The 26,350-nt window shown below is 45.1% G+C and overlaps 1 protein-coding gene across 1 annotated transcript in view; it reads left to right on the top strand.

Moving 5' to 3' along the window:
- EEPD1 (endonuclease/exonuclease/phosphatase family domain containing 1) overlaps window positions 1-26,350 on the top strand; it is a 124,076-nt gene that overhangs the window by 70,207 nt on the left and 27,519 nt on the right. Inside the window, exon 3 of the mRNA XM_047763147.1 lies at window positions 11,883-11,934. Coding sequence (XP_047619103.1) covers window positions 11,883-11,934 — 52 coding nt within the window. The remainder of the gene's footprint in view (window positions 1-11,882; window positions 11,935-26,350) is intronic.

Raw genomic sequence — 26,350 nt, 5'->3', positions numbered from 1 at the left:
TTAAGACCCAGAAGCAGTGGCTACTTTTGGAAGATCATCTACAGCAAGCTCCAGAAGAGGATTTAGGGGAAATGTGTGGCATCCTTAGGACAAAAAGACATGACCTCCCTGGAACAGAAACAGAAAAGCAAAAGCAAAGAGTGAGTTAACATGAAAAGGTACCAAAAAAAGAGAGAGAGATGGGTTAAATGAGGAATTGTGTTGAGGAAGCAAAATTAAGTAGTGGAGCTAAAATCCAAATTAGGAGGAGTATAGAAGTATATTAATATGTGGGAGGATGAATAATGGTCCCCCAAAGATATCCATATCCTAATCTCTCAAATCTGTGAATATTACTTTATACGGAAAAAAAAAAACAACTTTGCAGATGTGACTGAGGATATTGAGAGATAGAAAGTTATCGTGCATTATCTACACAGGCCTTAAATGCTCCCAAGTGTTCTTAGGAGAGATAGGCCGAGGGAAGTTTGATGATAGAAGAGGAGGCAGCGTGACCATGGAGACAGAGCTTAGAATGATGTGACCACAAGCCAGGGCATGCTGGCGGCCACTGGACACTGGAAGGGGCAACGCATGGATTCCCCTCTAGAGCCTCCAGAGGGAGGATAGCTGTTCTGACAATTGCTTCTTGGTCCAGTCATGCTGATTTTAGAATTCTGGCTTCCAGAACGGTGAGAGAATAAATTTCTGCTGTGCTAAGTCACTGAGTTTGTGGTGCTTTGCTGGTGCGGTCTCAGAAAACTAATGAAATGCTATGGAACATCAAGTCAGTGATGTGGGTGAAAGAAAAAGGAACTCGAGAAACTATTTTGGAAAATACAAGAACGAGAATGAAAGACAAGTTTTAGATGGGGAAGAGATGGAGTTGACAGCCCATCTTTTTAAAAAATTTTATTGGAGTATCACTGATTTACAATATTGTCTTGGTTTCAGGTGCACAGCAAAGGGAATCAGTTATACATGTACATATATCCATTCTTTTTCCCATATAGGTTATTAGGGAACATTGAGTAGACCTCCCTGGGCAAGGACATGGGTCCTTGTTAGTTATCTGTTTTATATATAATAATGTGTAAGTGTTAATACCATCCTTCCTCTTCATCCCTTCCCCCACCCCATGGTTTCTCTTTTGATAACTCTTGAGTTTGATTTTTGAAATCTGTGAACTTGTTTTTGTTTTATAAATGAATTCTTTTTGTATCATTTTTATTAGATTTCACATGTACGTGATGCCATATGATATTTGTCTTCTGACTTACTTCACTTGGTAATCTCTAAGGTCCATCCCTATTGCTGCAAATGGCTTTTTATTTCCTTCTTTTTTTGTGGCTGAGTAATATTCCATTGTATGTACGTACCATATCTTCTTTATTCATCCCTCTGTTGATAGACATTTAGGTTGCTTCCATGCCTCGGTTATTGTAAATAGTGCTACAATGAACATTAGGGTACATGTATCTTTTTGAATTATGGTTTTCTTTGGATATATGCTGAGGAGTGGGATTGCTGGGTCATATGGTAGTTAGTTTTCTAAGGAAACTCCATACTGTTTTCCATAGTGGCTGCACCAATTTACGTTCCTACCGACAATATAGGAGAGTTCCCTTTCCTCCACATCCTCTCCAGCATTTATAGTTTTTTGATGATGGCCATTCTGACTGGTGTGAGGTGACACCTCATTGTAGTTATGATTTGTATTTCCCTAATAATAAGTGATGCTGAGCATTTTTTTCATGTGCCTTTTGGCCATCTGTCTGTCTTTGGAGAAATGTCTATTTAGATCAAACCATTTTTTGATTGGGTTGGTTTTTTTGATACAAAGCTGCATGAGATGTTTATATGTTTTGGAGATTAAGCTCTTGGTTGCTTCATTTACAAAGATGTTTCTCCCATTCTGTGGGTAGTCTTTTCATTTTTTTATGGTTTCCTTTGCTGTGCAGAAGCTTTAAGTTTAATGAGGTCCCATTTGTTTATTTTTTGTTTTTATGGTCATTACTCTAGGAGTTGGATCAAAAAAGATATTCCTGTGATTTATGTCCGAGAGTATTCCGCCTGTTTTCCTCTAGGAGTTTTATAGTATCTGACCTTTACATTTAGTCTTTAATCCATTTTGAATTTATTTTTGTGTATGATGTTAGAGAATTTTAATTTCATTCTTTTCCATGTAGCTGTCCAGTTTTCCCAGAACCACTCTGAAGTGTCTGTCTTTTTTCCACTGCATGTTCTTGCCTCCTTTGTCACAGATTAGCGCATGGGTTTATTTCTGGGCATGTTCAGCTTATCAGTGTTGGTGAGTTTGGGGATCAGTGACCCGGCATCGGGTATTTCCCTGAGCTGCCGAGAGACTGTCTAAATGTAAAGAGCTCACCTCCCACATGCAGAACAAACTCGGGGGAGAGAGGCCCACATCTGGGCAAACCCTGGCAAAATACAGGAAGACAAGGATTAAGGGGATGAAAAAAACATTTTGTAATTATCCAAACAGAGAAAAGAACAATAAAATCAAGCTGACTTTAGACCTGTTCTTTGTAACAGAGTCTGTGTCTACTGAACCTGTCAGATGAGAACACCAGGGAAGGGTTTTTGATGTTGCTTTCAGTTCAGATATATTCATGCCTGCCTGGGCTGGGAATCTGAAAATTCTTTTATCAAGTAAGTTTGCAAACCATCTATAAAGTTTGGGGGGTCATGTTGTAACCAGGCTACTTTACACTTGACTGAGGTGTCTTCTGTGCATGAAGCCCCATCAGAAAGTCCTTCCGATGTGCAACCTAGTATGCAAGTGCTTGGGAAAATAAACATGTTCCTTTCTTTAAAATTTTCTTTAAAGTTATGTTGCAGAAACTGATATGGTAAAGCAAAATACAACTGAGGAACAGGTAGCCTAGGCTCTGGGATCAGTAAAACTAGAGAGCAGATGAAATTATTATTATAGGTCTAGTGATCAAACAAATACAAATGTCAGAAATTGCTCTTAAGATCAGCTGGAGATACAGATGTGATAAATTCATTGAGTAATAAAAAAAAAAAAAAAGATCAGCTTGAGCATGTAAAGATAATCAGGTAACAGTTAATAGCACTCAACCCAGGAGTGCTATTAACGGAGATCAGCAAGGGAAGAGGAGGTAAAGGTTTATTGTGTTACTTGTCTGAAATAGGTTGGTGCCCAAATAAGTTATTTCCTTTTTTATTATTCCTATTATTATTATTATTATTATTCCTCTTATTATTCTAACTTTTTTTAATGGCTAAAGAAAGGCTCTGAATAGTACTGGTACCAATATCTACCATTTATGGAGGATTACTCTGAGCTAAGCAATGTGCTGAAAACTTTACCTTCAGCGTCTCTACTCCAGGCCAAGGATGTGGATGCCAGAGCCTCTGCCTCCTTCCACCCATTGTTCTTAAGGTTCCCTAAGATCTTGCACCAGTTGGGGATGCAACTTGAACCCCAGGCCAACCGACTCCAGAGCCCTTCCCTTCTCCCCCGAGCTAATGTGAAAAACTTACAGGTAAACACAGAACATCCACAAATGAATCTAGAACTGTCCAAACCCTGGGAAATGGAAAAGCAAAACTCATCATGAAGTAGACCCAAAAAAGCATCAGTGATTTCTAAAAACAGGAAAGGGACAGGGTACTTTCTTTACCCACAGTGCACTAGAATTATAGAAAATACAAAATTATAAAACTTGAATACTTAGAGATAGACAAGTATAATCCTAATACTCTGAAGTCCAGTAAGAGACCAGAGCTACGACCGCAGACCAGATGAAAAGTAATAAGGTTGCACATTGAAATGTTGAACAAGGACAAATATTAATTTAGAGAAAAATTCATGGCTTTATATACAAGGAATCATTTAACTAAACGGATAGCCAACTCCAGAAGGCAAACAGGAGAACTAAAGAAAAGAGTGGGGGAGTTCCCGTCGTGGCGCAGTGGTTAACGAATCCAACTAGGAACCACGAGGTTGCGGGTTCGATCCCTGCCCTTGCTCAGTGGGTTAAGGATCCGGCGTTGCCGTGAGCTGTGGTGTAGGTCACAGATGTGGCTCAGATCCCGCGTTGCTGTGGCTCTGGCGTAGGTTGGCAGCTACAGCTCCAATTGGACCCCTGGCCTGGGAACCTCCATATGCCGAGGGAGTGGCCCAAGAAATGGCAAAAAAAAAAAAAAAGAGTGGGAGGTTGGAGAAAGGAATTAAGATAAATGTTGACCTTAATTAATGAGAAAAAAAGATTAGACTTGATAAATCCTGCTGCTAATTTTCTCAGAAGACTAACAAAGGAGACTGATTCCTCACGAATCTAATTTTTAAATGAGAGAAGCTATTCACACACATGAAAGAATGAGGAAGGGGGCATGGCCGCAGATGTTGGTTTAAGTTCTAAGCTGATGACAAGGACAATCCTGTGCACGAAATTTGAACATCTGAATGGATGAGACAATCTCCAAAGGAATTTCTAAGAACTGGAAATTCCTGTCATTGATCCAAGCAGTTGAAAACCTGAATAGACCAGAAACCATGGGACCATCATCAGAGAAGGTTCCTGCCCACTGTTTTGCAGACTAGTTCTTGCAAAGCTGCCAAGAACAGTTACCCAAACTAAATTCCATGTAGACTGTTCTGGTGCTAATGTACTAATTCAGCATTTGGCTTTGGAGCGGATGCATGAAGGGGAGCATGTTTGGCAGCGATGGGATGAGAGGCTGTGGGAGATTCCTGTGGGAAGAGCAGCCCTTCCCTGGGAGCCCGTCTCTGACTTCCGCTGTTTTCCCAACCCTGAGCCAGTGGTGGAGACAATAAAGCATTAGGGGAAGTGAGTCTGAACCTAACAGCCCATGGCATCTTCTAAAAATGTGGCGATCAGAAAGGAGAACTCTTCCTTACATTGCTCAGGGGAAGTGCCTTCCTTGAAAGGGAAAGAGCAGTGTTCAGACAACTGAATTGACACGGTTTCTGACTTTGGCTTCCGTGAAATTTCATAAGTGGCCCCAAGTCCTACGCATGAGTGGAGAGTGGCCATTGCCCGTGACCACTGGCCCTACCTGCAGTTCCACCTTCTCTCCATCCCCTCCTCTTGCTGGAAGGCTGCCGCTCCCACTCCCCCAGCTTGGTGCTGCTACACCTGAGACTCTGAGCTCCTGCCGAAGGTGCCGGTGGGAACCCTCCTCCCCTCGCTGGCCTGGCTCTCAGGCCCGGGGCTGGGCTGCTGCGCTGGCCACAGAGCTTGCACCTCCACGAACCTTCTCACTCCTTCCCCTTTCCTCCTGCAGAAGAGGTTGTGGAAATACTTACAAAAGCACCCTTGGCACCCTTTAGGTCTTTCTGGATCTTCACTTTTCCCCAAATCACACGAGTGGTGATTACGCTCTGAGAGAAAAGCTGGGTCCTGTGATGATACCGTTTGGGGAGATTTAGGTGAAGGGAGGGGTGGTGGGAAGAAGCCTTGAGAGGGGTGGCTGTCTGCACTTGAGTAATTACATGCACTCGCTAAGGTGAGGGCCTCTTGCCTTTGCCGTCTGCCCCGGGCACATGGTTCTGGGGACTTGCCACCCCACCCCGCCTCTTCCACCTGGAGCTTCATCTCTTTATTTCCCCTTCTCCGCCACCCATTCCCCCACCCCCCCACCCCCAGCTGCTGAAACCTGGGGTCCCTCCACCCCTTCTCGAGCCTGCTCTCTCCCAGAACACCAGCCCCACCTACCCTGCCCTTCTTCAGACTCAGAACCGCTGTCCCCAGCCTCTTACCTCGCCCTCTCCCCTGGCCTCTGGGCCACCTGCCCTGGGTCTTCCCTCTTTCTTCCTGGCAGTTCCGTCTCTAGTTCCCCCCAGGCCCTGTTCCTCCACTGGTCTCTTAAGTGGTGATGGCCCTCAGGCTTCTGTCCCTCCCCCCAGGCTCCTGGGTGACCTGACTCCTCTGGTCACCACCCTCATGCTTCCGGTGTCCTGATCTCCAGCCCCGCCCTTGCTGAGGGATGGCCAGCTGCCTGTTCCCACCCCCCTGAGAGGTCCCACAGGCCCCGGAGTCCATGTGTCCCAGACCTGGCCACACCTGCAGCCCAAGCAGGTGGTCTCTCCTGTCCCCAGTCTTACAGGCGGGGGCTGAGGGGACTCCCCCACATCTGTTTCTTCCTCAGGTCCTGCCAGCTGCCCCTCTGTTTGGAGTCAGCCCAGTGCCTTTTCCCAGCACCAGCCTCCATCCTCTCTTCCCTGGACCCACCTTGGGTCCCGCTGCCTCCAGTCTTGTCCCCACCCCCATCCAGCTCCACATCAGAGCCATTTTTACACCGCTATTGGGCATCTTCTGTGTCCTGGGCCCTCTGCCACACCACCGCCCTGCCTCATCAGGGGCCACTCCTCGCCCCCAAAGTACAGATCGAACTCCTTGATACGGCTTTTAAAAAAAAATATATATATATATATGGCCTGGAGTTCCCGTCATGATGCAGCGGAAACGAATCCAACTAGGAACCATGAGGTTGCAGGTTCCATCCCTGGCCTTGCTCAGTGGGTTAAGGCTCCGGCATTGTGGTCAGCTGTGGTGTAGGTCACAGATGCAGCTCAGATTTGGTGTTCCTGTGGCTGTGGTGTAGGCTGGCAGCTACAGCTCTGATTGGACCCCTAGCCTGGGAACCTCCATATGCTGCAGGTGTGGCCCTAAAATGACTATATGTATGTGTGTGTGTATATATATATACATACGTACATATATATACACACATACATATATATACACACATATATATACACACATGCATATATATACACACATATATATACACACATACATATATATATATATACACACACATACATATATATATATATATATATATATATATATAGCCTGGACTGACTTGCTTCTGCAGAATCTTTCAGCACCTACACCACCCCAGGCACCCTGTGTTCCTGGTCAGCATGCAGCCCCTGTGGGGGCCATGCCAGATCTTCCACCTGGTTCCTTTACTCATATGGTTCCTCCTACCCTGCCACCCCCACTCTGCCTTGCAAGCCTGCAGGTGTCAGCTTAGGAGTCACTTCCCAGGGAGCCTCCCGGCTTTGTATCATGCTCTTCCAGGGTGCCTCATAGCACCCTGCCTTTGCCTCTAGGGAGCGCTCTTCATGTGGCTGTTGCACTTACCTGGTTCCTCTGTTAGACTCAGAAGTTTGAAGGCTGGTGCTGTGTTTGCCCAGCGCTGTTCCCTCCGTGCCCAGGAGTGCCTGGTACATGATACCTGCCCCTTAAACATTTGATCTGTGCAGTGAACGCAGGGCTCCGTCATATTCCACCCTTTCATTTCTTGAAATCAGCTCATGCATGATACTGTGTCACTTGATAAGGCAGTGGAAACTCAAAGAGCCAGAACCCTGTAGGTTATAACCTGTCCTAGAAGCAGGAGTTTCTGAATGGTTGGGAGTTGAGTACCCTTTAAGTGCTTCTGCTCCACCCACAGAGTTACCTTTAATCTGCCTTTTCGGGGTCCATGGAAGTTCATTCGATCTGGAGCCCTAAGCTACCCCCTGGGGTGCCCCCGGGCTGAGGGGTGCCCTCCATCTTCTGCCTCTTCACCTTGGCTGCTTTTCTTCCCTGCTGTTGACATCTGCTGGTGTTCTCCCCATCACTTCACATTCTGTTGCAGACCTCGCTGTGCCAGCCGTCACCCTGCTGAATAAGACATCTGCCCTCCAACGCCTCACCTTCTCGTGGCTCACGTAGAAACATTAATTGCATGAATTCTAAGCCCTTCAGAGTGTTGCCTATGTTGACTTCAAAACTTGGCCTCAAAATGGCCATCTCTTTAAATAAAGCATGGCTGTCAGCTACTTTTGTGGGCTTTGCCCCTCTTCTCAAAGTCCGGTGCAAAGAAGAAATTGTAGTGCATTGCCACTTCCACCTGATTGGGAGCTCTGCCATTCTCGGAGGGTGCTGACCAAGCACCAGGCCCCCGGACAGACATGCCCTGTTGAGCCAGCTCTGCTGCTCCTCGCTGGAACCCGGGAGCATCTCAGAGAGACATACCTCCCTGGGCTCGTGCTCCAGCAGCATCCTAGCCCCTGGGAGCCCTTAGAGGGCAGGGGCAGTATTGCATTCATCTTTGTCCCCCTCATGCCTGGCACATTCACTATATGTTTGCGGAACTAGCAAAAGGACAGAAAGAGGGAAGGAAGGAGGGAGAGGTGGAGAGAGAAAGGGAGGGAAGGGGGAGCAAGATTGAAAGAGAGATGAGATCCCCTTCCAGGGTAAGAAGTCAGAGGTGTTGAGTGGAGGACTTGGTAAATGGGCTCGTTGCTCCTTCATGTGTGTGAAATTTCCTCCCAGGGAGTATCTGATGTGTTCAAATATGGTACCGTAAATACTGAAATAAATGCTCCCGACTTGAAGAGTTTCCAATAAGGTAAGAACTAACAGTAGGCTAGTTATATAACAGGAAACATCTTGAATACTGCTAAAGACTTTAGCTCTAAGGAGGAAAAAAAGACAGCTTCCTGAAGAAGCTTCCATATGCAGCTCTAGCAGTAATTTCTGATTAACACGTACTGTTTTCATTTTGAAACCCAACCCATCCAGATTTGAGTGTCCTATCACCATTTCTCCATCTTTTCTCCCATGCCCCTGAAGCAAGCCCTCCTTGTGCTGCTGGGTTTTAGTAGAATAAGAAGGTCTCTATTTTTTTCTGCCCATGCCTAATACACAAATACTGTTTGATACTGGTTTTAGAGCAGAAAATAAATTGATTTACTCTCTGTGGTCTACTTCAGTAGATTGGTCGTGGCTCACTGGAGTGTTGAGAAGGATTCTGAAGCTCTAAGTTAAATGAGGGAAGGTTCAACGGGAAGAGGTGGAGAGGGTTGGAGAGTAGCAGTGTGCATGCCAGTATCTGCCGTCCCCGTTCAAGAGGAGAGTAGAGGGGTGAGAGCAGGGACTAGCATCCTTCAGGTTTTGACTCTAAATCATCACCTGGGAGTTCCTGTTGTGACTCAGCGGGTTAAGAACCCAACATAGCCTCCATGAGGATGCGAGTGAGATCCCTGGCCTCATTTAATGAGTTAGGGATCAGGCATTGCCGTGAGCTGCAGCCTGGGTCATAGCTGAGGCTCAGAGGGTTGCTGTGGCTGCAGTGTAGGCCTCAGTTGCAGCTCCAATTTGACCCCTAGCCTGTAAACTTCCGTATGCCGCAGGTGTGGCCCTAAAAAGATAAATAAATAAATAAATAAGAGTCAACTGAAGTTGTTTTAATTTAATAGTCATTGAAAGCCTGAACGGTTGATTCTCAGGTTGTGTTCTGCAGTGGTTTGGACGTAGTATCTTTGTAAGTGGGGGGGGGGGGTGTGTGTGTGTGATTATATTAACAGTGTTTAAACCTTTCCTCTACCCCATTTATATTTGATCCTGAAATGGATTTCATGACTGTAAAGAGGGGCAGGGATGAGAGACTATTTTAAAAGTTCCTCCAGTACAAATATTTTCCAGTGGTTATTTCAGAAGCAGTTTAAGCTTTTGCAACTTGAGCCGTGACTGGAATCTCAGCCTGTAACGTGCCATCCATCACATCGGTGGCCTGGAATCTAGACGTGTGTCCTGGGAATCAGTGTCCTGGGATGGCCGGTAGCTTTGCCTTGCCACCAGGCGCATCTCGTTAATGGCAGGCATTTCTACAAATGTACATAATGCCTTTCCCCCAGGGATCACGCGCATAGTTTTCAATGTCGTTGGAGATATTGCTTTTCAAATGGAGAAACTGAGGCTTGGCCAGTGATTTTTAGCTCTCTGCACTTACAGCGATTTGGCCTCTAAGCCTCTGGGCCCTGCCAGGCAGCCAGTAAATATTCCTGAGTGTCCTCCATGTGTCAGAGTCACTACATATGGGGTGGTGAGAAGACCCTTGAGCCCTCAATCTCAAGGAGCTTCTATGCTGGTTGGGAGGAAATGGACAAAAACACCCCAGCAAATAAATGCTTGAAGGTACCAGTAAGTGCTCTGAAACAAACAAACAAACAAACAAACACATGCTGGTGACCAGGGATGCTGCTTAGACAAGACAGATTTGCACTCAGACTGGAAGGATGCAGTGAGATGCAGGCGTGTTGTCAATCTGGGGGAAGACTGTTCCAAGCCAGAGAAACAGCAAATGCAAACCTGTCTGAGAAATGAAGGAAAGTCAGTGACTGGCGCAGAGGGAATGCCCAGAGACCTGTCCATGAGCCCGGATGTTTGCTAAATTGGTGATGGTGGTTTCTTCGAGGCCTTTAGAACCTTTATTGCATTTGCTGGAGTTGCTTTTAAATAAACCTTTGCATTTGGCTGGACAGTGCTTGCTTAGCTGTGCAGAGAGATTACGGAGAATTCGCACATTGAGGTGAACCTAATCATGGGCGTGGCTTCTTTCAAGGGGGTGTGTGGTGCGGGGGAGCCCATTTCTGCTCCAGAGAACCATGCAGGTTGGTGGGGGAGGAGCACAGTGACCAGTAACCGGGAGCAGATTAGCTGGGTGGGGAGGGAGCCCGACCGCCCCATCAGCAGCTGACCCCTCCCTCAACAATGTGGCTCAAATCCCACTTCCTTCACGGTGTCCACCAACGCTTCCCAAGGAACTTGTTGCAAAAGAGACGATACCGCCCCTGTAAAACCTGCACCCACGTCCACATTCTCTCATCTCGGTGGCTGGTTACATCTGGGCTCTGGCCCCTAAACTGGAAACTGGCAAGTTGGGTGCACCCTTGGTGCCTCAGCCTCTGCTGTCCCCCTGTGGGCCCCTGGTCTCCCCAGCCCTCTCCCCTGGCAAGGCTAAACGAGCTTCTGCTCCAGGAAGCTATCTTTGTGCTACTGGGCTCCTGTCTGCACCCAAGACGGTCCGTTCGGCACAGCTTGTCCTATCTGGTGGGACTCTGGCCTCTGAGAGGCTGTGCTCTCCTCGAGGGCAGGGAGCAGGTTATAGTCAGCAGGTGCCCTCGGCTACCTGCACAGTAGGGCTCAATCCGTTTGCAACCCGCAGATGAGCAGCTAAGCAGGCCCTCTTCATAAGGAATAGATCTTAGCAGTTTGCCGATGGTTCTCTCATCAAAGGGACTTCGAGGGAAGATTGACACTGAACACTGGCAACTAATTTACTGTCCCTCTGCATTTGTTCAAGTTGCTGGCCTGAGCAGCTGTCACTTAACTTTTGGAAATTTTTGTGGGGAGGTGTATGTTCAACTCTTAATAATTCAGTGTATAATTCAGTGACATTGAGCACATTCACACCATCCATCTCCAGAACCTTTTCCCAGACAGAAACTCCATACCCATTAAATAACTCCTCGTTCCTCCCTCCTCCAGCCCCTGGCAACCACGATTCTACTTTCAGTCTCTTCGGGTTTGACTAGTCTAGGTAATCCATATACGAGGAATCATACAATATTTGTGCTTTTGTGTCTGGCTTATTCCATTTAGCATAATGTTTTCAGGTTTCTCCTATGTGATAGCACATGCCAGCATTTCCTTCTTTTTAAGGCTTCATGATATTTCATCACATGTGTGTCCCATATTGTGTTTCTCCATTCAAACGGTGGACAGCTAGGTTGTGTTGATATTTTGGCTGTTGTGACTAGTGCTGCTGTGAACATGGGTGTGCAAATATCTGTTTGAGTCCCTGTTTTCACATCTTCTGGGTATGTGCCTGCACGTGGAATTGCTGGGTCATAGGGTAAAATCACTTTTATAATTTGGAAACATTTTTAATAGTTTGAAATGGTCATTTCAGTTCAAAGCAAAGGTCACCTGAAGAGGAGCGGTGATACAGAAACACAGGCTGAAGTTTCCAACTTTTGTTCTTGTGATTTGGTTGCTGCCTGGTGACGTGAAATGTTTTCAAGCGTGATTTTAATTTTTTTCTTACAGCATCAAGCTGCTAGCCGTTCAAGAACTCCTTGACCGAGAGGCCCTCGAAAAGGTAAATGGTGTGTTCTTCCTACCCGAGATTCACAAGCTTCGAGCAGAGGGCCACACACAGGAAAAGCTCAGCTCCCTGTCACCAGAGCCAGCATTTATAGCAAAGTCAGTCTGTTAGTCTGTCTTCTGAACAATCAGTGAACCATGTGAAATTTTAATCAAAATGCCCCACGTTGCTTAGAGGCTGTTAACACTTGCAGACTCCAGCTTGTTTGGTTCCCTCAGAGTTGAGGGTGAGGGGAGGCTCGCCCTGCTGGGGGCCAGGCTCGGGGGCGGGGGGCAGGCTTTCTGTGCCCATGTGTGCTCTCGTCGGGGCTTGTGGATGGTGGAGTTGAAGCCCAGCGAGGTTAGGGAACTTGCCCAAGGAAAATCACCCAAGTGCCAGAGGAAGGAGTTGAGCCCTAGGGTTTCATTCAGTGCGTTTTCTATTTAATAGGCAAGTTCATGAGTCGGAGACCTTTTGGGGCCACTTGGGAAACTCTCTCTCCTGGATACCCTGAAGGAGGTCGCCAGTGTGTCTTGGCTTTTAGGTTCCAGTCCAGTACTCAGCTGAGGATCATCTGCCAGTTGTGGGTCCAAGCTCTGTGTGCAAGGTGGGGTGGGCGCTGACAAGCCGGCTGGCAGGTGCCAAGGAGGCCCACGCACCACCCGCAGGCCTCCCAACTCACACCAGGCTGCTCTTCCTGAGTACTTGGCTGTGGGCATTAATCACATCTGTAAGGTTAACATGCAAGAGAATGGTTAAAGAGAGAAGCCCCCAAATGACATGATTTTATTTATAGAATTTTACATGTTTGGATTAAATGTATAAAATGCTTTATTTACAGAATTTAAAACGTGGTCGGTCTGCTGGTTGGCACCAAAGCAAATAAAGTCTGAAACGAAGCACCAGGCAGCGAAGGGAGGGGAGGGAGGTGTCGAAGCGCCGGCTCTGAATTTACCGTCCCTTCAGCCTCATTTGTATCGTGGGTGAAACAAGGGTAGGGCTGCCTGCCTGACCTCAGAGAGATGACAAGAGAATCAAAGGAGTTAGTGCAGCCGAAGGCCTTTCTAAACGCCAAAGCACTCAACTCACATTAATTCTTAATTACTTGTCTGAAATCTTTAATCCAGCCATTAAAACATACTGGGTCCAGTGGAGTTCCCATTGTGGCTCAGCAGTAATGAACCCAGCTATCATCCATGAGGATGTGGGTGTGATCCCTGGCCTGGCTCAGTGGGTTAAGGATCCGGCATTGCCGTGAGCTGTGGTGCAGGTCGCAGATGTGTCTCGGATCCTGCGTTGCTGTGGCTGTGGTGTAGGCCGGCAGCTACAGCTCCAATTCAACCCCTAGCCTGGGAACTTCCATATGCCACGGGTATGGCCCTAAAAAGCAAAATAAAACAAAACGAAACTGTACGGGATCCAGGAGTACATGGCGATTCTTTGTGTGTTCTTGAAACTTTTAAAAAGTCACCCCTCCAAAAATAATTCTGTTCTCAATATTCAGGTATTTGTTTTACTCCTCAATTAAACAAACAAACAAACAAACAACAACAACAAAAAAACAAGGTCAATAAGCATGCGGGGCCCCTGGGCTAAGGTGTATCAGCATACTAGAAACACAGGCACCAAAAAACATCCATTAGGTCCTTCGAGTTGGCTTAATAACAGTCTAGAGGGGCCACACAGCCAAGCCAGTAATAGCTCATGGCTCCAGCAGAGGAGAGGGTTGCCGTGGAAGAGGAGGGCGGAGAGTGGGGGTTCAGACAGCCCCCTCCTTCCTAACTGCGTTATCTTGGTTTATTAACCCTCTCTGTGCTTTTCCTTCCCAGTCTGTAAAGTGGGAATCTTTAAAACCTGAAAGTCACGAAAGCACCGAGAGGGCTAAGTAGACAGTCGATGTGAGGGGCTTAGCGCCATGCCTGGCACCTGCTGAACTGAGATCCTGCCACTGTGGGACGGGTCACTTGCAGACGGACGGTTCCGACAGCGGGGGCCTGCCCGTGCCTTTCTCTTGTAAGATGGAAGTTGTTTGGAAGGGATCCTTTCCCTCGTGGCTCCTTGTAGGGTTAAGTCTGACCCATAACATGTTTAAATTATGTCAAATAGAATATAAAAGGCTAAAAAACGGCAGCAGTGTTTTCGGGTCTCTTAGACAGTACGACTCAGGGCTTTCCCTCCTTAGCATTAGACATTGTCATTATGAGCTTAGCGGTCAAAATTACCAGCCATTGGCCTGATTGTGCTTTTCCTGGTTTTAGGTAGGGAGCCTGCCCGTTTTGGGAAGCGCCAGGCTTGCTGGGTTTCTGCAGCGCACAGAGCAGTGTAGGGAGGCTTTGTCGAAGGGGGGGCTGGGTCCCCTCCCAACCTCGCCTCTCTTTGGCTGTTGGACCTGGCAGAGGGCCTGCCTCGAAGGCCAAGACCCCTTCCCTTATCCGTGAAACTATCTATTCTTTCTATGGTTCCTTCCTCTGAAAGTCTCCAAAAGTCTTGGGTTTCATAGTTGATCCCTGATGACATGGTGAAGAGGGGAAAGTCTCCTTTTCATACTCTGTTTTCTGATTTTTTTTCTCTGCTCCTTGCTCCTGTGATCCTTACCAGATGAGGGCTTCCATGTTTCATCTGCCTGACTCGCCCTAAAAACACACTTTCTGGGGAGAGGAGAACGGTGGACGCCTGCCCACTGACCCCATATGTAGGTCCGTAGGGTCCCAGTTTTTACCTCTTCAAAGGCAGGCTCTGTCTTAATTCAGATGCGGCCGATCTGGGGGGTGAAGACAGGGGACACCTGGGAGGTCAAGTGAGTTTATTTCTCTTCTCCACTAACACTACGTAAAGCAGTTTCCCAGATGAGTGACAGTGATTTGTCCTTTATTTAAAAAATAAGTTGTAAAAATAATTGCTTCTTATTCTAAAAATATGTTAGAACCTTGAGAGGGTGGTTTAATATGCACAGCTGTCGGAACAGGTGACATTTCTTTGCAAAAGTGTTTTGGATCTGATCTGCTTTTTTGGGGGGCCAAACGTCCCTGAGTCGCCGAGAGCGAGTACATGCTCTGAGACAGGTGCAGGCCATGGCGCGCTCCCTCTGCTCCATGCTTTAAGAGCAGGACGCTCTTGTTTTTCTGAACTTAAGTCACACAGACTTGTTTCCCAGGCTTTATAAACAGGCCCATCTAATGCCTTTAAATGTGTCATCACATGAAAGGAAATAAAAATATTGGTACAGCTTGATTTAGTAAGATCATTTTTCAATGACCCTTTCAAACAGCTTCCTGCAAAGCTGCAAACAATAGTTTGGCTGTTCTCTCCAGCTGGAGGTCACCCTCGCCCTGGAAAGGCCAGAGGGCAGAGCACCAGCTGACCCCACCCGAGGCTCAAACCCGCCGGAAGAGCTGCCTGTGTGAACCCAGCCTCCTGGAGGCTCAGGATGCTGACTCAGGGTCATTGGCCTGTCTTACACCCGCCCCCATTTGACTTGGACAAAATGCCTGCCAGTCTTCGTGCCTGCTGCTGCTAGATGTTTCCCTAGAATTTACTCTTCGTCTAGTTTTCCTGCAAGTCATGCAGATGATTGCTGAGGCCTTTCCAAGTGAGATAAAAGTGTCTGTACACTTCACCAGCAAGCCTGAGACTAGACAAATTGAACTGGATGTTTGCACTTGGTGGCTAATCAGGGACTCTGCCAGCTGAACCCTAGTGGTGGCCAACATTGGAATTAGAAGTTAGTAGCTTCCTGTGGATTTGGGGGAGGAAATAGGAGGTGAATAATTGTTAGGTAGATGTGTATGAATAACCTAAGGATGCTGAGTGCTTGTATCTGTAATTGGTGGTAGTGCTTTCTGAACACACACACATGTACATACGTAAGCTCTGTCATTACAGACTGCTGGAGGTGTTTTCACTGTGATTTGGACTGCCTGTTAGTTTATTTTGTGCTTATGTTGTGTCTAAATCACACTGCATACCAAGGGAGATAAAGTTATAAAAATACATTTGAATGGTATATATAGGACCCCAGAATGTCAGAGTTGAGGGAGGCTCTTGATGCCATTGACTCCAACCCTGTCATCTGTCATTTTGCAGACAGGGCACAGAGGCTAGAGGTGTGGAAGGATCCTCCTTGCCCAGGGCCCCTAGCAGTGGCATTGGGAGAACCAGGACCAACCCCAGTGGACTGGGCTCCCTTCCAGAGCTCCCTTCATTGTGGCTGCTGCCTGTCTTCCATCGTCTTGTTTATCCTGGGTGTCAGCATTAACAGGCCTTCTGTCTCTGCGTATGCCGGGGGTGGGAGCGGATGCAGAGGGTCCATCCCTGCTCCAGGTGATGGAGAACCGAAACCCGGGTTTTCTTGTAGCGAAACAGATGCGGGCATGTGGCGTCTGTCTCCCTGAGCACCTCTTGGTCCGGCAGAGACAGAAAATGTGGACTGGGGGGGAGGGGTGTCCACAGGAACTCTCAGGGGTGTGCAGGCTGCAGAGGACCCAGGGTCCTGCCAAGGAAGGCGATGGGGAACTCACAGGAGGGTAGAGAACACACAGTGAACTTTGTGGCTCAGCGTCAGTATGAATTGCTTCAAGAATCTTAACATAAAATGTAGTTTGAAATACCTTATACAAAACCATATAAAAATTTTTGTATATATAAAAAACAGTACTCAGTGTTCATGGGAAAATATCAGGTTGAGAGTCTTCAGCGCTCTGAGTTTATTCCCATGCCTAGTCCTTCATATAGTCCGAGATTAATTTGAATGCCATCTTGAGTGGTCAGTATTCATGTATCTGTTGGATTTTTTTTTAAGTGGGTTGAACCAGATCAGTGTCTCATCATGATCAAATGGCTCGTGTTCATGTTCCTGGCTAAATCCCTTCTGGCAGGCAGCTTGCTGCCTTCCCTGAAGGATCATTAAGCAGGAATGGGGGCCCCTGTGGAGCTCAGGCCCCCCGTTCGCTGTGTAGAATCTGGCCTGGGACTGCAGGGCCCCACTACAACCAGCCAGCTTCGCCTACCAACTGCACTCCTGGGCCCTGCCCCCTGTTATCGAGGGGCTCATGCTGGGGGACCCCCGCAGGCACCTTAGTTGCCAGAAAATGGAGCATTGTGGTGAACTGTGGCCCAGGCTTTGCAGTTCGTTAAAAAAAAAAAAAAAAAAGGTACATTTTCTCCTTATTCTTTTAAAACCATCACAATATACCATGTATTTAGGGGCTCCTGTTACCTTTCTCTTACCATGAAAAGCAGAATTCATGGTAAGAGAAAGGTGAGCAGAAATTAGAGTCCCCAAATAGGACTTTTAAATTTCTTTTAGCTCTATTAGCTATCAAAAATAAGCAAATTAAACAACGAGGGATCATTTTAGATGTACTGTTACCCTGGCAAAGGGTTTTAAGCAATGATATGTCCCATTGACGTTATGATAACACCAGTGTCTCCACTCTTGATGCCGAAGGGGGTGACCAGACACTGTCCTCCCCTAAGCTCTGGGGTGGCATAGTTCCTTAGCCTTTGAGATGCCCCGTCCTATGACCCAAGTAGATTTCATAAAAATGTGACACAGGCACTTTACAGCATGCTTTATAAGTATGAATCATTGCAGGGCAGTTCACTGCTCAGTGGGAAGGATAGGTTTAAACAGTCTGTGGTGGGTCTCCCCCATGGACGGGTGTGTAGCCATTAAAAATGATGATCATTTATCCTTGTCAAAATTCAAGATAATATTTACAAAAAGGAGGCTAAGCATTTGGACCTGCTCTAATTACAACTATGTAAAAATACATACATGCCCGCTTTCAACCAGGTTGAGCACTTGTGTCAGCCCTTGTTTTAGGTAGAGAGACATAGGCAGCTGTGACCAAGGCATTTACCTTTCCTACTCTCAGGGAGCTCACATAGTTGGTGAAAAGGGTATTAATAATTACACAAAGGCTTATTTAAATACAATAGTGATGAACATTGCCCCCCAAACACTAAAATCCAGGAGTTCTCATTGTGGCTCAGCAGTTAAGGACCTGACATAGTCTCCATGAGGATGCGGGCTCAATCCCGGGCCTCGCTCAGTGGGTTAAGGCTCCAGCATTGCCACAAGCTACAGTGTAGGTCGCAAATGTGGCTCAGATCTGGTGTTGCCGTGGCTGTGGTGTGGACTGGCACCTGCACCTCTGATTCGACCCCTGTCCTGGGAACCTCCATATGCTGCAGGTGCGGCTATAAAAAAAAGAAAAAAATCAGGTCATAGTGAGGGGGCACCTAATGGTCTCATAGAATCAAGGAAATGTTTATTTTTTATTTTTTATTTTTTTTTTTTTTGCTTTTTTTAGGGCCACACCCACAGCATATGGAAGTTCCCAGGCTAGGGTTCTAATCGGAGCCACAGCTGCCGGCCTACACCACAGCTCACGGCAACGCCAGATCCTTAACCCACTGAGCAAGGCTAGGGATCGAACCCAAATCCTCATGGATCCTAGTCAGGTTCGTTAATCACTGAGCCATGAAGGGAACTCCCTCAAGGAAATATTTTTTAAAAACATAGATAAACATTAGATATTTCTCCCTTCCTTTTAAATTCCCTTTATCATTCACTTAAAATTCCTGGAATCAACATTTTTAGACCCTATAAGACCTCCAGCTCTGGCTGGAGGAGCCAGGGGGAAGGAACAGGGGGCTGGGACAGGGAGTCTGGAAGCTGGTCCTGTGCAGGGACAGAGCTGCCCTCTGAGTTCCTGGGGATCCTGCCCCCGAGGGTCTTTCTCCATCAGGGCAAATGATGGCAGGCTGTCCGGTTAAATCCAGCAACAGCTAGTTTTGTACAGAGTGTTTTACTAAAATTCTGATGCATCCATTCATTTACTCACTGTCTATGGTTGCTCCGCCACCACGTCTGTGTTAAGTAGTCAAAACAGAAAATGTGTAACCCACACAACCCCCAATGTTTATTATTTGGAACTTTGCAGAATATTTGCCAGCTCCTGTTCTAGATCCACGATACTTGGCTGCTGATCCCTTTAATATCAGGTGGGAGGTGAATGACCTCATCCAGAAAAATGCGCATATGAACTGATACATCCTTTGAATGTATAGATTCTGGAAGCTTCCCCATGGAGTCCCTCAGGTTCGTACCTCTGGGCCCTGGTGAAGGAAGGCCTCATTTCTCTACCCTGGAAAAGCTGCAATATCTTCTCTCATTGCAGAATGGTAGCCCAGTGAGGCCGTGTTCCTGAATGGACGACCCACCTTTCCCAGGGAGGCCTACTGCCTGGTCTGCAGGGAGGGGCCTTTATGGGATCAGATTTTAGACCAGGCTGAATCCCACTGGCACAGAAACAGCATCCCTCGGCTTATCTTTCTGTGATTTTTGGTTTGATCCCATGTTGGTTATTCTAAGGGGTTCATCTGGTTCCTAGAAACCCTGTGCTCCCATTCCTCACCCCCTTTCTTTCTAGCATCATCTTCCCTGGTAACTTCAGACACAGGTCTCATGAAATCTGAAATGTGTTGCTTCTTGTCCTACTTTCCTCTCTGCGACAGTCCTCTTTCTCTTCTTTCCTGTACTCAGTTTTCTTAGATGTGAATTCTCACCCTACACAGCCAGCCTGCATCCTTTCTTAGCTGTCCTTAACCCTTAGGCACCAAGCCCCTGTCCCAGTTAATCTCGTAAATCATAGCTTACACCAGCCAACTTCTAACTTAAAACACTTTTATTTAAAATATTTTGCTTTCTGTTAGAAATTATTATGGGCGTTCCCATCATGGTGCAGTAGAAATGAATCCGACTAGTATCCATGAGGATGCAGGTTCGATGTTGCTGTGAGCTGTGGTGTAGGTCTCAGACGCGGCTTGGAACCCGAGTTGCTGTGGCTGTGGTGTAGGCCGGCAGCTGTAGTTCTGATTTAGACCCCTAGCCTGGGAACGTCCATAGGCCACGGGTGTGGCCCTAAAAATCCAAAATAAATAAATAAATAAATATTATGAAATAATTTTACATAGAACTTAAAAATTATATACGTAATTATCCATTTTGATAATTTCTGTGTACCTATTTCTGTTTTTATATTGCATTCATAGTGATTTTATGTCAAAAACTATTTTTAAAAGTTTTGAAGACATTTAGCTACAGGGCTATGAGCTTAGGAGTTGGAAAAGGGAAGAAATTGTTCCGAGAGCTTGTCTTATCGCAGTGAGCTGCACCACTTGGGGAGTCTGAGTCAACTGCTCTCTTCTACCTGTGATGGTTGACCTTGGGGACCCTCTCCTTGAGGCTCCCATTACTTTGTCTTCGTATTCTAAAACCTTCATTACTTCTCCTAACTGATTCTGGATTTATAGAGGAAAAGAGGAGAAATCTTACAAGAGCCCTAAGGATTGTAAACTCAGGCTGAGGCCAAGGCAAGACCTATGATGGGGTCTTGAAATATCATTTCATTCAGGCTTGAACGTCAAGGGGGCCTTGAGCAGTCACCCCTCTCCCTCTTTTGCTGTGGCATCATTTTATCATTGGCTGGTGAATTTCGCTGGCCTCTTCTGGTGGCTCTTAAGTGTTTGTTTGTTTGTTTTTTGTCTTTTTTCCATTTTCTTGGGCCGATCCCGCGGCTTATGGAGGTTCCCAGGCTAGGGGTCGAATCGGAGCTGTAGCCACTGGCCTACGCCAGAGCCACAGCAACGCCAGATCCGAGCCGCATCTGCAACCTACACCACAGCTCACGGCAACGCCGGATCGTTAACCCACTGAGCAAGGGCAGGGACCGAACCCGCAACCTCATGGTTCCTAGTCAGATTCGTTAATCACTGAGCCACGACGGGAACTCCCTGATGGCTCTTAAGTATGGGCTGGTTCTGTGAACTTGTCTAGTCTATGATTTAAACACTTGTTCATGTTAATGCTTTTCTTGGGCTGACTCTCCCCTTAAGACACCCTCTTTCCTCTTCGAGAGGGCATCCAGAAGTTCCAGTTCTTGGTCATGACAGAGTAGCTTATATCAGACTAAACTCTCCTCAGATGACAATTATAAACTCCGAGTAAAGAGCAAACAGCTATTCGAAGGCACTTAGGGGCAACCAAAAACTGAGGGTTGACGTCAACCCTCAAAAGAAGGAACCAGCCCTGGGTGAGTTCCCCGTCTGTACGGCTGTTGCCCTGATGGAATTCCCCAGTCTGCGTGGGCAGCTAGAGCTGAGGCAGGTTTGGGGGATATCATGAGCCTTCTCTCTTTTTTTTCTTAAAGGTTTCTCCTGTTTTTGTAGAACTTTCAAAGAACTTTTAGTTTCATTGATTTTCTCTCTTGCTTTTTAGCCTCTATTCCATTTGTTTCTGTTCTGATTTTTATTATTTCTTTCCTTCTCCTTGGTTTTTGCGTTTGGGGTCTCCCTGCTTTTTCCACTGTCTTAAAGTGGAAGTTAAAGTTATTGATTTGAGATCTCTCTCCTTACTAGGAATCTGCAGTTTAAAATTTCCCTCTAAAAACTTTTAGATGACTCCCCTAAGTTTTGGCATGTTGCATCTTCATTTGCATTCATCTCAAAGTTTTTTGTTTTGTTTTGTTTTGTTTAGATTTCCCTTGTGATTTCTTCCTTGACTCATTGGTTATTTGCAAATGTATTGTTTAATTTCTACTTATTTGTAAATTTCCCCCAATTTTTTTGTTATTGATTTCTAATTTCATTCCATTTCATTGTCATTGGAGAACCCAATTTACTTCACCTCAGTCCTTTTAAATGTACTGAGGCTTGTTTTATAGCCTACCATATGGTCTCTTCTGGAGAATGTTCCATGTGACTTGAGAAAAATGTGTATTCTGCTGTTATTGGGGTGAGTGTTTTATGAATATCTGTAGGTCTATTTGGCCTATATTGTTATTTAAGTCTTTTATTTCCTGTTGATTAGTTATAGTTCTTTCCATTATTGAAAATGAGGTGTTGAAGTCTCCAACTTTTGTTGGATTGTCTGTTCCTTCTTTCAATTCTTTTTTTTTTTTCTTTTCTAGGTCTGCACCCATGGCATATGGAGGCTCCCAGGCTAGGGGTCTAATCGGAGCTGTAGCTGCCGGCCTACACCACAGCCACGCAAGATCCGAGCCACGTCTGCAACCTATACCACAGCTCACGGCAACGTCAGATCCTTAACCCACTGAGAGAGGCCAGGGATCGAACCCACAACCTCATGGTTCCTAGTCAGATTCGTTAACTACTGAGCCATGACAGGAACTCCCTTCCTTCAATTCTGACACTATTTGTTTTATGCATTAGAGGGCTCTGTTATTCAGTACATGTATATTTGTAATGGTTATGTCTTTTAGATTGATTGACCCTTTTAATATTATAAAATGTCTCTCATCATATCTAGTAATAGCTTTTGTTTTAAAGACCATTTTTCTGGTATTAGTATAGCCATTCCAGCTTCCTTCTGATTGCTGTTTGCATGATATAACTCTTTCAGTCTTTTTACCTTCAACCTACATGTATCTTGAATCTTAAGTTTATCTCCTAAACACAGCCTATAGTTGGATATCGGTTTTTACCCAGTTTGACAGTTTTTACTTTTTGATTGGATTGTTTAATCCATTCACACTTAATGTTATTATTGAGACAGTTGAGTTTACATCTGCCTTTTTACTTTACTTTACTTTTTACTATGTCTTATGTCTATTTTGTTCCTCTTTTTCACCACTTTCTTTTACATTAAGTGAATATTTTCTAATGTAGCATTTTAATTTCCTTAATGATTTTTTTAACTATGCTTTTTGAGTAATATTCTTAGTGGTTGCTCCAGAGTTTACCATGTACATCGTAATTTATCAGATTGATACTAACTTAATTCCAGTGAGATGTGAAAACATTACTCCTATGTAGCTGTATTCCTTCTTCTCCCTTTCTGTGCTATTGTTACACATATTATACCCAACTATATATTCTTACGATCACTACATACTTTTATGTCTCTTAAAGAAGATGTGAGAAGGAAAACAAGTATATTTCATAGAGTTGTTAACTACCTTAACCTTCCTATTTACCATTTCTGATTTTCTTCATGTGTTCCTGTGGATTCCAGTTACAATTGGCATCATTTTCTTACTTCAGTTCATCTTTACTCTTACCCAGCTCCTTTGTGCTGGTCAACTGGGTTATATTTCTGTGTGTTACAGGTCCAAAAATAACTGTATACATGTATTCATATTAATATGATATGAATAAATTAGAATAAATATGCATTTTTACTCTCTTTTTATTTAATTACCTTTTTATATAATTACCTTTACTGGTTCTCTTCATTTTTTTCATGAGGATTCAAATTGATCTGGAGTCACTTTCTTTCAGCCTGAAGAAATGTTTTTGATCTTTCTTACAAGAAAGGCCTGCTAGGAAGAAATTTTCACAGTTTGTTTTTTTGTCTGGGAATGTATGTCACTTCATTTTTGAAAGATAATTTTTCTGGATAAAAGGTTCAACATTGACAGCCCTTTGTCATTCTTCTGCCTTCTGGCTTTCATTGTTTCTGAGGAAAATTCAGCTGCTAATCTTATTAGAAGCAAGTGAATTTTGAAAGCTGACTATGTACCTGGACACCATGTTTACTGAGGGGTATTATATTTGGCGGTTTTCACTGGCTTATACTTACTCAGTGTCCCAAAGCTGGTTCAACTTTAGTGATACAATTTCACTTATTTGAGGAGACTTCTAAGGCATTATCTACATAAAGTCCAACAAAACATTTCACTTGGCTTTAGCAAAGAGAGAAATGAAAAGGAGAAGGCATTGTGATATTCTAGTAAGACCCAAGACTTTGTAGTAGGAAATATTGGAGTTTGATACTCAACTTATAGGTTATGAAATCAATTGAGTAAATTATAACCAATATCTGTTTCATTTTATATTTATATGGATGGATGGCTGGATGGATAGAAGGATGAGTGGGTGGGTAGATGGGTGAATAGATAGATGGATGGATGGATAGATGGATATATGCATACATACATAGCTGGCAGTCAGACGTATGGATAGAATATACCAGATTGCCATATAAAAATTGATTTATTGCTATGAGTCATGGTCAGACACGCTTGAAAAATTGCCATCCTAGACCGTTTCTTTGCTTGAAAGAGGGAAAGACGTTCTGCTCTGGGATTTTTTTCCCAGCTCTGAAAGGTCTCTGGTTACCCTTGGATATATCCTAAGCACTTTTCCCAGCTGTCTTGTTAGTCTCTTAACTCTTTGTTGCTTTTCAACAGTAAGAAAATGTGCCCAGCTCATTATATTCCCATCAGAATGATTGCATGGACACCCCTATGTTCATACCAGCACGGTGTTCAATAGCCAAGACATGGAAACAACTTGCATGCCCATTGTCAGATGACTGGGTAAAGAAGATAGGGTGTATACAGGAGTTCCCCCTGCGGTGCAGAAGCTAGGAGTTGATCCCTGGCCCCAGGAACTTCTATCTGCCACAGGTGCAGCTAGAAAAGGAAAGAAATATATATATATAGATTATACGTACACACACACACAATGAAATTCTATTCAGTCATTTAAAAAGAATGAAATAATGCCATTTGCAGCAACACGGTTGAACCTAGAGAGTATCATATTAAGTGAAGGTAGTCAGAAAGGGGACAAATACCGTATGATAGCACGTATATGTGGAATCTAAAATATGACCCAGATGAACTTATCTACAAAACAGAAACAGACTCACAGACATAGAAAACAGACATGTGGTTGCTGAAGGGAAGGGTTGGATTGGGAGTTTGGACGAGCAGATGCAAAGTATTACACATTGAATGGATGAACAGCAAGGTCCAAGGGAAGTATGTTCAATATCCTGTGATAAATCATAATGGAACTTATACGTATGTATTATACGTGTATATATGTATACATATGTTATATATGTCTATATATGAATACGTATATAATTGAATTAATTTCCGGTACACTAGAAACTGACACAGTGTCCATCACCTGCCCTTCAGTTTAAAGAAGAACTATTAAGGTATCTGTCATGATACTTACTAAAGCACAAAAGACAATGATCAAAATGTTTAAAGCATAAAACACAAAATAAGTTTTTAAGATTCTAAAAAAAAAAAACATTGTTACATGGGGCCACCCCTTCATACAAACACTCGCACAACCAGGATGACAGGAATTCTATGCAATTTCCTGTCTTATTTGGTCCACCCTCAAATGCGTCTTTTATCAGGAAGTGTTAACAATGAGTTGCTACTGAAAGAACTTTCAATTCACTCTTTTAGAGAATTCTGAGACTTTTTGTGAATGATTCATTCACTCATGTCTTGAGAGCATGACTTTGTGTTCAGCGAAGTTCAGCCTGGTTTGTAATTTTCAGTGAAACCAAAGGGCAGGCCGGTGAAACTGTTTGCTTAGGTGCTAAGAACATTCATGCTGGATGTCCTCAGGAGGAAAAATCCCGATTGCGTTGGTTGGTAAGGCTTGCTTGGCTACATTAACTCAGTGGAGAGATCTGTCAAATTGTTAACTACCCATTTAGAATGAGTAATTCCTGCAGCTGATAAAGAATGTTTCATTCATGTTTCAGAGGCATTAAAATGGTGAGTTGGGGCCATAAAGACTCCAGACTTCTGGGAAAGCATCTTTCAGAGACTTTTGATCTATCTTTGTAGAAACTGAGAGGAGTTCACTGGTGTCCCCCTGTAGACCTTTTTCTCCATCCTAGACTTGGTTCCCCACCCCACTCTATGCTGCCAGCCGCCCCCCTTCCCTTGCCCTAAGTCTGCCCCCCCGCAACCCTTGTCCATGAAATGCAGGCTGATTTTCACATGCAGGATTAATTAGGTTGGAAGAAGACAGCCAGAGAAAACAAAGCAGCTCCCCAGGTACAAGTTACTTTAAAATTGCCTGCCCTCCTACTTCGCTGTTAGTGGTTTCCTACACAAGTGGCCGGTCAAGAGACTGCCAGGCTCTGTAGAGTCATTGTTGGGTCACAGAGCATCTTCCAGATGTGGCCAGTGCTAGGGATTCAGAGGGCTCAAAAGTACCCAGGAGTGAGACAAGATCCCCAGCGTTTGTAAGCCAAAGGGCTGAGCCTGGAAGGGAAGATGACAAGTTGGGGTTTGTGCCTGAATTCCAAGCATGTACATCAGCTCCGAGGACGAGGGTGGGGGTGGGGGTGGTGGCAGGGGTGGGGTGGGGGGCGTGGGGGAGGAGTAGAGCCTTTTCCCCTTTAATTATGAAATTGCAAGACTGTAGTTTTGCATGATTGCTCACCTTCTCTACCAGGCACACCTTGTCTCCCTCCCTCTCTCCATCTGGCCGAAACCTCTAGTTAGAGAATAAATCGCTGCCTGTCAGTTGTTCATTTTGTTTCTCATCACCCAGACATCCTTGTTAGGCCCTTAGCTTGCTCGGCTGTATTCGTGAACAAGAGGGGAGGAAGTAACACGTATTTTTAGGCTTCGTATCAGGA

This window comes from Phacochoerus africanus, chromosome 16 (assembly GCF_016906955.1).
Source record: "Phacochoerus africanus isolate WHEZ1 chromosome 16, ROS_Pafr_v1, whole genome shotgun sequence".
In the NCBI taxonomy this organism is placed as follows: domain Eukaryota; kingdom Metazoa; phylum Chordata; class Mammalia; order Artiodactyla; family Suidae; genus Phacochoerus; species Phacochoerus africanus.
The sequence above is the reverse complement of the archived record's forward strand: the minus strand, read 5'-3'. Positions and strand labels throughout refer to the sequence as shown.